Genomic DNA, 12,366 nt, shown 5'->3' with positions numbered 1-12,366 from the left:
AAAAAACAAAAAAAAAAGAGTGACTTCCTTGAGCGTTGTTGAGACCTCTGCTGAACCAACTCAACCCTCTAAGAGTAAACTTGTGGAATTTTCTGAGGCTGTGTTGATACTGGTTAGTTCAACTGGCCACCCAGAACTACTGGAAAGCAAATCAGGTGAAACTCAGAGTGGCTTATCTTTGTCAAGATTTAAAAAAATGTTATCATGTGTGTAAAGCTAACAAAGATGTCTGCAAATGAGCTGATTTCATTGAGGTGGTGCTTGAGAAATGAGATTTGTTAACGCAGGTCTCTTCAACCTAGCGCTTAACCTTGCTCTAAAATCCCATTATGAGGCATAAATAGATTAGACAAATTGGCCACAGGACTCCAGTCTAAGCCTGTATGAGTTCCACGTCAATCCACAAATGATGGTCTACCACTCATTAGGAATCAAATAGCTTTACCAGGAGATCAAAGAGAGAGAATAAAGGGTTACTTTTCCCAAGATTATTTTTTTTCCTAAGGTTTTAAACTATCTCTATTTCCTTGAGGAGTTCAATAGTATTGTGGTTTACCTAGCATCGTTAGAAATCATTAAGTAAAACCTGGTAATGAGAAATCTCAGCTCAGGCTTCTTTTCCCAGGACCCTCACCGAATTTCTAGATTGAACCATGCTCCCTGCTCTCTGTTCTGGCTGACATCTTTCTTAGTACTTTCCAATTTATATCAAATCAAAATAACCTGTTTGTCATTCATCCTTACCAGGCCAAAGGATCCTCAAAAGAAAAAAAGAGCATATATATATATATATGTATATATATACATACAAATATATATGTCATCATCTTTGTATCTGACACTTAGTAGGCATTACAACTTACTGAATGGATAAATCAGTGGCTGATTATTCATTTAACAGAGACAAAAGGGGTCTCTTATACAGCAAGATTCTTTTGTATATTTAAAGTATATTTCAAAATATACTGTTTTTAGGAGAATCATATCTTTAATGAAATGAAGTTAAAAATTTAGACTTATATAAATTATTAAAATATATAATCAGGTTACCTGGTAAAGCACAGGAATGATTATGAACTACAAGTCTGAGAGGTTGGAGTTGGAAGTATTATATTACTCCCTAAACTGGTCACATTTATGGAAGGTATTCAATTCATCTGATTCAACTGGAGAAGGAAAATATTCACAGTATAACTTCCTTTTAGTTACAAATGAGTTACAATTACATATGTGTCACACTTTCCTCAAACAGTGAATATGTTTTTTTTTCTTATTGGAAGTATTTTCAACTGCTGAACTTCCCTTTTTGAGATCAAATGTTGTAAAAGATGCCAACAGATTCATATAAAATTATCAATTACGAGACCTGAGACCTTAGAAATATCCACTTCAAAATTATATTGAAGCTCTAAAGCAAAATTCCAACTCATTAGAGCCTTAAAGGTAACTCACATAAAAAAGAGAAAACTTTTTTAATCAAATAAATATGATTTTAAAAACAATGCTGCTTGTAGTTATGATATAAAATATGATTTCATATTCATAATGTGTCTTCTGTTCCTCTTGGAGCATACTGAGGAATGGTAATGTAATTTCTTTGTGACCACTGAAGGAAAAAAAAAAAAGTCCTTGTCTGTAAAACTTTCTTATAATGACGATTACAACAGCAACAGCAATAGGAAACCCTGTCACAAGCTATTAGAACACAGACGAGATTATATTGCAATTAGCCATGTCTACCTGATGGATTTTTCTTTCTAAGGGAAATTGTGCAAAGCATTTTATTTCAAGCCTCAAAGATTTTGATAAAAGAAAAAAAAAAGGAAACTGCAGTTTTTGCCACAAAAAGACAGGTGGCGTAAGCATGCAACTTTTTTTTTTTTTTTTTTAAAGATATATAAAGTGCTTATTTTCTCTCTGAAGAAGCTCGCCTCTGCTCGGGTTTGTGGCTGAGCCGGTGACGTCAGTGTGGCAGTGCGGAGTCAGGCGCGGCGGCTCCCTATAAGCCCAGGAGCTGTCCGGGTGCTGAAACGGTCCGAGCAGCTCACGCAGCGGACCAGGAGGAACGTGCTGTGGACGTTCTCTGCCACATAAAAAAGAGGTAAGACTGCTTTTCCCTTTGATTTACTTGAAAGTTCTAAATTGCGTGTTCTCTCCTTAATTCCTAGCTAAGAAGAAAAAGACCATTTGGCAAGCTTGTATCTATAGAATAGCTGAACAGTAACCTGCTGCTCATCGGCCAATGTAAGGACACTACATATGTGTACATATATATGATTGAATCTGTGATTTATACCACTTGCTGTTAGGTATTTACTAACCATAGTGCTATTTAGATAATCATATATAAGAAGCATGAAAAAGTTTAGGATATTTGTGTCAATACACATTATTAATGTAAAGTTAACCAAGCCTGATATTTTGTTTCTTTCCTTAATTTATTGTTTCTTCCCCTAAGAACCAGATACAAGGCCAAGGATATAATTTATATGCTTTATATTCTTAACAGTAGGTTTCCAATGATTCAAAGGCTGTTAAACACGTTAGTGAGAAGCAACCAATTTTGGAATTAGGTTTTTTCCCCCTTTGACATTTACCTTGCAAGAGCTCAAAGTTAACTAACTATATACAATTATTTTCTCAATTGATATACTCTGAAAAGGCTTACATTATTATTTCCTAATTTTAGTCCTAGGAAGGTAAGATTAGAATGAGCTTCCTTGTTTATTCACAGTGAAATATTATCTTGGGTTATAGGTTGGATATGACCATGGATTACAGAGAGATCATAATTTGGAATGCATGAGGAAAACATTCATAACTGTACAAACTATTATTATTATGCTTTGGTTGAAAGAGATTGTACAATATTTTGCTAAATATTTTGAATGGGACAAGTGTTTCTTTTTTCTGCACCCTAACTAGTTGAATTGCTCAAATTTGATATATCCAGCTGCATTTGTTAATGCTCTAGTCTAATTTCAATAGAAAAGACATTTTAACTTACAAGGCTTTAGTTCAAACACGATATAGAATATTAGAGCTGTTGAAACCACCTTCACTACTTAGATGAGCTGCTACCTGGGAAAGAAATCCCTTGAGTCTTACTCAAAGGCAATAACTGTGTCATCCAAACTGAATCTGAATATATGACCAAACAGTAGCTCTCGTTAGGCTGTGGTTTAAATAACTGCATTGGATATTTTGCCCCAACTCCACAGCGAAGCCCACCTACAAGATAATGATTTTAAAGACCAGCACATAAACCATCTGTTAAAAATACTTCAGGATAATGGTCTCAAAGAAAATAAGTTTACTAAGACTCTTAAAACTACTAGTCTAAATACCAATGTTGAAAATTGATTTCCAAATCTAAATTAATCCTGAAATAGTATAAAGAAAATGCATAATGTACTTTTACTTGAACCTAAGAATTTATGAATATAATTTCCTTTAGTAAACATTGATTCATAGCAAATATTTTAGAAATTTCCTCTGACATGCCTTTAAAGATTTTCCTTTCAGTAAATTAAGTAGTCAAGTTAATGGGGATCTTTTAAATAAATGTATATTTTACTAACTAATTTTAATAATCATTTTAATAAATAAATCTGTGCTAAAGAAATTTCTGTAAGTACAACTTTTTTTTAGGTTCTAAAAACTGAGAATATTACTTAAATACCAATATAATCTAGTGAACAATGATATTTTCTACAATTGATGTCTAAGCTAATAGATAATTGTACCTACATAACTTAGCTTATATATCACAAAACCATAATTCAGGTAAGATATCATGAACAAACTTATATAATTCCTTTACATTTACTTTATTTGTAACAAAAATTGCAAGTATTAAATTAGGTTTAAATGTTATCAATGCCAAATGTAAAACATGTAAAAACTAATCCTTTTGCTAATTCATACGTGAGACTATCAGGCCTTGGAGAAAAAAAAAATGAATGAAAAATTTTAAGTAGGAAGAATTCAACACATTGTCTATATTTATCTAAATTGGGAGTTACATAGTGGTTATTTTAAGATTTTCTAACAGTATGAGTCATTTAAGATTTCATAGGTCCACACCCAAATAGACACAGACATAAGTCAAGCTGAATCTGAACACTCACAAGTTCAGAAATAGACTGGTTAAGAAAGCTTATGTTCTTTCTGTAGCATCTGTTATTATTTACTATACACTCTTGAGGGCTGAGGAAAAATATAACCATGATTGCATTTTACAAGACAGTCACAATAAAATTATTAGAAGAAATATGGAGCACAGATATTTTAAAACAGTTTATATTTTAGTATATTTACACTGAAATAAACTTCACTGGATATCATGGATTTATTATTTTTTGTTACTCTAGCTATTGTGTTTGTGTATCCTGATGGTACCCTGTGTGTTATTACATGTCAATCAAGATGAGTAATTATAAAATGCCAGACTTCTAAATTAAATATTTTGGAATTCAATGGGTAAAGAAATACTGCTTTGGGGATATTTAAAGAAAAACTTCATTAGGTTTACCTATAACTGGGACTTGAGAAGACCCATATTCTGGAGGTCATTAAGGTATAGACCTTCCAAAATTAATAGTATGATTTAGTGGCAGAGTGAGAACAAGTTATTTCTGAAAATGTATGTGAATGGGACTCATCCACAAGATAATTCAGTATGATTAACATTAACATGGTATATCACTTCATCATATATAGTAATGTCACTGCTGCTGTGTTTCTACAACAAATTAGGTGGACAGTTCAGGAACTAAATCACATGGTTTTCGATAAGGAGATAACTCTGTGTGTGTGTGTGTGTGTGTGTGTGTGTGTGTGTGTGTACATGCCTGTTTTAAATTAAGCCAGCCAATTTTTTTGCCAGTGATTTCAGAAGGAATGCTGTTCAAGATAACTAAAACTCATCTTGGAAAGTCTTTATTTAACAGAAACAATGCATACTACAAAACAAACAACATGTTTTATAAATTAAAAAATAAAATTTGAGAAACTTCCTATCAGTGTTTTTGCTATTATTTTGACCAAGAGAATGCCATACAAATTTGATGCAACTGGGTAACAATTTTGCTAAAGATTCCTGTGGTTAGCTTGTGAGGATTGTGTAGGAAATATTTACAGATTTTAAAAAGAGTCATCCTAAATTAATGTGGAATAATCTCTACTACGGTTTCTTTTCCCCCTCAATGGTCAATAACCTCTTTTGCTATAGCGTCTATTAGTCTGTTTCATTTGTGTTAACTCATGTTTTCTGTGCTTTAAGGAAATCTTTCAAACATGGCAGAAGCTAAGACTCACTGGCTTGGAGCAGCCCTCTCTCTCATCCCTTTAATTTTCCTCCTCTCTGAGGCCGAAGCAGCTTCATTTCAGAGAAACCAGCTGCTTCAGAAGGAACCAGAAATCAAATTGGAAAACGTCCAAAGGTTTCCCAGTCCTGAAATGATCAGGGCTTTGGAGTACATAGAAAAGCTCCGACAACAAGCTCACAAAGAAGAAAGCAGCCTAGACTACAATCCCTACCAAGGTGTCTCTGTTCCCCTTCAGCAAAAAGAAAATGGTGACTTGCCAGAAAGTTCAAGGGATTCCCTGAGCGAAGATGAATGGATGAAGATAATACTTGAAGCTTTGAGACAGGCTGAAAATGAGCCCCAGTCTGCACCAAAAGAAATCAAGCCCTATACCTTGAATTCAGAAAAGAACTTCCCAATGGACATGCCTGATGATTATGAGACTCAACAGTGGCCGGAGAGAAAGCTCAAGCACATGAGATTCCCTCCTATATATGAAGAGAATTCCAGGGACAACCCCTTTAAACGCACAAATGAAATAGTAGAGGAACAATATACTCCTCAAAGCCTTGCTACGTTGGAATCTGTCTTCCAAGAGCTGGGGAAACTGACGGGACCAAACAACCAGAAGCGTGAGAGGGTTGATGAGGAGCAAAAACTTTACACAGATGATGAAGATGATATCTACAAGGCTAATAACATTGCCTATGAAGACGTGGTTGGGGGAGAAGATTGGAACCCAGTAGAGGAAAAAATAGAGAGTCAAACTCAGGAAGAGGTAAGAGACAGCAAAGAGAATATAGAAAAAAATGAACAAATCAATGATGAAATGAAGCGTTCAGGGCAGCTGGGCCTCCAGGATGAAGATTTCCAGAAAGAGAGTAAAGACCAACTCTCAGATGATGTCTCCAAAGTAATTGCCTATCTGAAAAGGTTAGTGAATGCTGCGGGAAGTGGGAGGTCACAGAATGGGCAAAACGGGGAAAGAGCAACCAGGCTTTTTGAGAAACCACTTGATTCTCAATCTATTTATCAGCTGATTGAAATCTCAAGGAATTTACAAATACCCCCTGAAGACTTAATTGACATGCTCAAAACTGGAGAGAAGCCAAATGTATCAGTGGAACCAGAGCAGGAGCTTGAAATTCCCTTTGACCCTGAAGACATCTCAGAGGTTGACTTAGACCATCCAGATCTGTTCCAAAATAAGATGCTCTCCAAGAATGGCTACCCCAAAACACCTGGTCGTGCTGTGGCAGAGGCTCTACCAGATGGGCTGAGTGTTGAGGACATTTTAAATCTTTTAGGGATGGAAAATGCAGCAAATCAAAAGCCTCCATATTTTCCCAATCAGTATAACCGAGAGAAGGTTCTGTCAAGACTCCCCTATGGTCCTGGAAGGTCTAAAGTGAACCAACTTCCCAAAGCTGTCTGGATGCCAGATGTTGAAAACAGACAAATGGCATATGAAAACCTGAATGACAAGGATCAAGAATTAGGAGAGTACTTGGCCAAGATGCTAGTTAAATACCCTGAGATCATGAATTCAAACCAAGTGAAGCGAGTTCCCAGTCAAGGCTCATCTGAAGATGATCTACAGGAAGAGAACCAAATCGAGCAGGCCCTCAAAGAACGTTTGAATCAACACAGCTCTCAGGAGACTGACAAACTGGCCTCGGTAAGCAAAAGGCTCCCTGTGGGGTCCCCGAAGAGTGACGATACCCCCAACAGACAGTACTTGGATGAAGATCTGTTAATGAAAGTGCTGGAATACCTCAACCAAGAAAAGGCAGAAAAGGGAAGGGAGCATATTGCTAAGAGAGCAATGGAAAATATGTAAGCAGCTTTCATTAATTGCCCTACTTTCACCCCTCCCACCCCAAGCAAACACCAACATTTCTCTTTAGTGTGTTGACTTCTATCTTGTTAACACTGTTATACCTTTAAATGCTGTACAGGCAGATGATTCCATTTCACTGGGGTGTCTACTTCACTAACTCTGAGCTGTTCTCTTGTGTGTGGATATATGTAAATGTTATGACTTCTGAATAAAAATATTAATCATATCCCTTATTCAAGAAAGATATCTATGATAGTGTTCAATAGTGTATCTAATGACTGTGGCATTGTTGATGCTCACATATGACAAAGAGTGTCTTATAATTCTCTTGAAAGTTTTTAATACTTATTGAATTATTTTGTTACTGTCTGTAGTGTTTTGTGGAGTATTGGAGCAAAAAAAAATAAAGCATTATAAATATATAGTTTTATTTAAAAGGCCTTTTCTATTGTGTGTTTTGTTGTTGTTTAATAAATGTTATTTCTGGACAACTGTGGGTTATTCATTCTGGAAAACCAGAGACGGTGACTATGGAGCAAGCAGTATGGAGCTAAAAGAGAAAATCATCACCTTCCGCAGTCTATCCAGGTAAGAAATAAGGAATTTAAACATATGACCATACTACACATTTGTAGAATGCAGCATCCTCTAGCATCCCACTACCTAATGCTTGCCTATAGTTTTTCTCATATTTATGATTATGGAATAAGACTTTTGGTATCATATTTATACCTTTTACCCTTGATTTATATAAATGCAAACATTTAAGTCTTCCATAACCAGCACTGAAAAAGAAGAGATGTGTATAGGACAGTCAGAAACAATTACAGACTTGGAAGCAATCTACCTATTCTCAGGTCACCCTGGTCCCCAGAACACAAGGCTGCTACTCTTTTATATGGTTTGAAAGGGGCCAAAGGATCCCCAAACTGACTGTCAGGTAAGTGAATGGCTTAGGTATAGTGGGAATACCTCAGCTGCCCTCTCTCTTGTCCACGTGTTAGAGAGAATCCTGAGTGGGCTAAGCAGTACATAATTGTTATGATGTGCGTCACTTCAGGGGTAGATGCTATCAGCATCCCGATATATCAACAGGGAATCAACAACAACAGCAGCGAGAAAATATATAGAGCAACAAAGCAACAGTGGTCGTAAAAAACCAAGGAAATAAATCACAGTTACTATTTACTGAATATTTATTTTGCCCCAGGCACAATACTAAACACTTTATCTCATTAAATCTGTACTGTATCACTGTCAAACGCCACTTATTATCACCCTTTTACATCATAAAAGCCAAAACTCAGAAAGTTTAAATAACTTCCCCCAAGTCACCCAGTATTATAAATTGCCAAAGCCTGTGTTCTTAACCACTTCACTACACTGCCTCTCTGGGGAGGGCCGTTTCAGCTGAGGGATGGGGCATTGGATGTGGGGTGGTGGGAGGCTTATGTAGTCTCAGTATGGGTCATTTCCAAGGGAGGGCACTTGTGTGTGTGTGTGCGTGTGCGTGTGTCAGCGGTGGAGAGGAGAGACAATCCTGGAATGATTAAAAGGCAATGAGAAGGCCCTGCACACCGTGGGGAAAACACTGAATGTAGGTTTTCCTACTTTGTAATTTTGCCCAGACTCTTTTCTGTCCAATCATCATATACTTTCATGGAAATCTGGAATCTATAATCTAAGACCTTAGAGGGGAATTGTCTCTACAGTGTTTCTAATAAGTGGTTTTTACTCAGATACCTCATGGGGCAGTACTATGAATTCAAGATTATGGAGAGATCTAGGATATTTGTGCAGCTTAAAGTCTAAGTACATATTTATAAGCCATGCTTTGCAGATGTTCACATACACCACCTGCCCATTACATTTTCTCTTCGATTTTCTGTTTCATGCAGCCAGCCACTCCTAGTACCCTAAATCAGCCACGTGACTCTCTCCATGCTTGCCCTAAGCAGAATGAGACCTTGGCACACGTCCACCCAACAGAAACTTGCCTTCACTGTGATGTGTGAATGTTCTACCGGGAGGTTAGAAAATGAGAGCAAGTTAATTGACACAGCACAGCTGATGAGGCCCCAGGCTGGGATTTACACACACATCAGTGGGCTGGCAAACCCTGCACTCATTCTGCTACACGGTGCTGCTTTTTCTCAAAGTCTCAGTTACACTTGAAATGCCCTGATTCTCTGACAGTGACATTTCTGGCATCAGGATTGGCAGTTGGGGAAATATATTAATTTGGGATATATATTCTTTACCTGACTTCTCTCAGACACTAGTCAGCAAGCATCTTTGCCTTTTTGCAGCATCACCATGTACCCAGCTATTGAGCCATCAGATTTATTTATTTCTGATCTAAAGGTATTTTTTCATAAGTGTTTTAGTACATTGCTTACTAGCATAAGAAATTAAGCTCTAAGTATCATTCAAGGATATGGATGACAAACTAGTTGGGATTAGGGCAGCACTACCCTTTTTCCTGGCCAGAAGCCTCCTTCAGCAGAAGTCAGGAAGTAGTTTGAGCCCTCCTCACAAACGCCCCCTGCAGGCCACCACTGGAAGTGTGCACTACGACTGTAGCCCTTTGTAGGAGTCCATGCCTTGACAGGAGTCAGATGGCCTAGCACTCTGTATGCTTTCAGCAAGACCACCACCTACCAACCCTTCCCTCCCCTCAACACTCCCAGCCTCTTGACCCTACCCATTTTGGGGACAGTTAGGACTAAGCTGATGGTGCCCTTTATAACAAGACTTCCAAGTCATCCCTCATTTCCCATACTCACCCCTCCAAACTTTGTGTATCACTTCTTTAGACCCCAATTCCTACTCTGTCCCATATCCTATATCTTTTTTCATTTGTCTTTGATACTCAAGGTCAGTCATCAGAAAAATCCCCTGCATCCTCAAACTCTTCTGTGAATGTTCTTTTTAACCTTCTTTCTCTGAGGAAAACGTACCTCTCCTCTGAGGTTCCTGTTTCCCCTGAAACTCTCTTTCTCCTCTTTGCTGCCTACAGTACATCTTCTCTCTTCCATAAAAACATCTGACTTTGAATCTCATGCCATCACTTACTACCCACCCTTCACCCCCCACTGTTGCAGACATCTACTGCCCCAGGTCACTTACCCTCACTCATTAAATCTAGTTCCTGCTCACTGTCACTTTTTCTAGCACTGCTACTGTGTTCATACTTGTTGTTTTCAATATTCATAAAGATGATCTTTCCAATATTTTCCAGGCTCCATCCTCTATCAGCTATTCACATGCATGGTTATGCCCTTGCTCTTTTCCTTACTAATAACTGCAACCTATCCTAAATCTGAATTCCAAACATTTCACTCTAACAACCACCTTCTATATTTCCATGGTATTGCCTATAGTACCTTAATTCCAGTAATCCCCAACATCCACCAAAAATGTAACCTATGGATCCTACCGTCTTTCCACTCTCTCTTATCCCCTTTATTCTTCACCACCCACGTTGTCAAGTTTAAATTTCATGGTTCTTCATTATAGTCATTCCTTTGTAAACATTAACTCCCTTCTGTCTCTTGTGTTTCATTGTAACTTCTTTGCTAAACAAGAATTCTAGTAAAGTCCAATTCTCCACCCACTCTTACCTTCTCTCCTACAACTGTATGATCTGGCTCTGAGTTTCCTAGTACTCTCTGCATTACTCTCTTTTCTGCCTGCACTGGCTTTCTCACTGTTCCTTGAATATGCCTGAAGAGTTTTGCATTTGCTATTTCCTCCTTCAGAAGTGCTATTTCCCCAAATATCTACATGGTTTTCTCTCTTATTTCCTTCAAGTTTTCTGTACAAATATTGACTTCTTGATGCCACTCTTTCTAAACTTTCAACTCCTACACACTTTTCCTATCTCCATTCATTATCTGATTTTTTATCCTTAGCACTTTTACCTAACATTCTTAATTTTCACTTTTATTTTCTTTATTGTCTACTCCTCCACCATTAGCATGTAATCTTGCTGAGGGTAGTTATTATTTGTTTTATTCATTGTGGTATCTCTAGCTTCCTAGAACAGTTACTGGAATATAAAAAATGCACAGAAAATAGATACTGACCAAATGAATGAATTGAGAATGAAGAAATAAGGGAGAAAAGGTAGGAGAGAAGGAAGAATTGAACTTAACTTTTAATTTAGAACAGTGGGACTAGGAACCAAGATGGCAAAGTAGAAGGACTTGCTCTCACTCCCTCTTGTGAGAACACCAGAATCACAACTAGCTGCTGGACAATCATTGACAGGAAGACACTGGAACTCACAAAAAAAGATGCCCCACATCCAAAGACAAAGGAAAAGCCACAATGAGATGGTAGGAGGGGTGCAATCACAGTAAAATCAAATCCCATAACTGCTGGGTGGGTGACTCACAGACTGGAGAACACTTATACCACAGAAGTCCACCCACTGGAGTGAAGGTTCTGAGCCCCACGACAGGCTTCTCAACCTGGGGGTGTGGCAATGAGAAGAGGAATTCCTAGAGAATCAGACTTGGAAGGCTAGTGGGATTTGATTGCAGGACTTTGACAGGACTGGAGAAAACAGAGACTCCACTCTTGGAGGGCACACACAAAGTAGTGTGCACATCGGGACCCAGGAGAAGGAGCAGTGACCCCAGGGGAGACTGAAACAGACCTACTTGTTAGTTGGAGGGTCTTCTGCAGAGGCGGGGGGTGGCTGTGGCTCACTGAGGGGACAAGGACACTGGCAGCAGAAGTTCTGGGAAGTACTTCTTGGCATGAGTCCTCCCAGAGTCTGTCATTAGCCCCACCGAAGAGCCCAAGTAGGCTCCAGTGTAGGGTTGCCTCATGCCAAACAACCAACAGGGAGTGAACCCAGCCCCACCCATCAGCAGTCAAGTGGATTAAAGTTTTACTGAGCGCTGCCCACCAGAGCAAGAGTCAGCTCTACCCACCACCAGTCCCTCCCATTAGGAAACTTACACAAGCCTCTTAGATAGCCTCATCCACCAGAGGGCAGACAACAGAAGCAAGAAGAACTACAATCCTGCAGCCCATGGAACAAGAACCACATTCACAGAAATATAGACAAGATGAAAAGGCAGAGGGCTATGTACCAGATGAAGGAACAAGATAAAACCCCAGAAACATAACTAAATGAAGTGGAGATAAGCATCCTTCCAGAAAAAGAATTCAGAATAATGATAGTGAAGATGATCCAGGACCTCA

The 12,366-nt window shown here is 38.2% G+C and overlaps 1 protein-coding gene across 1 annotated transcript; it reads left to right on the top strand.

Annotated features, from left to right (window-relative positions):
* The first annotated feature begins 2,025 nt into the window (after positions 1-2,025).
* On the top strand, positions 2,026-7,542 carry SCG2 (secretogranin II). Its single transcript, XM_007166741.3, has 2 exons — positions 2,026-2,101; positions 5,285-7,542. Exon 2 carries the CDS (start codon positions 5,299-5,301, stop codon positions 7,147-7,149), a length of 1,851 nt encoding a protein of 616 aa, XP_007166803.1. The 5' UTR covers positions 2,026-2,101; positions 5,285-5,298; the 3' UTR covers positions 7,150-7,542.
* Positions 7,543-12,366: the final 4,824 nt, after the last annotated feature.

Source organism: Balaenoptera acutorostrata, chromosome 8, assembly GCF_949987535.1.
Source record: "Balaenoptera acutorostrata chromosome 8, mBalAcu1.1, whole genome shotgun sequence".
Lineage (NCBI taxonomy): Eukaryota > Metazoa > Chordata > Mammalia > Artiodactyla > Balaenopteridae > Balaenoptera > Balaenoptera acutorostrata.
Note: the sequence above shows the minus strand (reverse complement) of the source record. Positions and strands in the feature narration are given on the sequence as shown.

Bases quoted from the DNA above. Each gene is read 5' to 3' on its own strand.
- SCG2 (XM_007166741.3), top strand. From the start codon at position 5,299: ATGGCAGAAGCTAAGACTCACTGGCTTGGAGCAGCCCTCTCTCTCATC.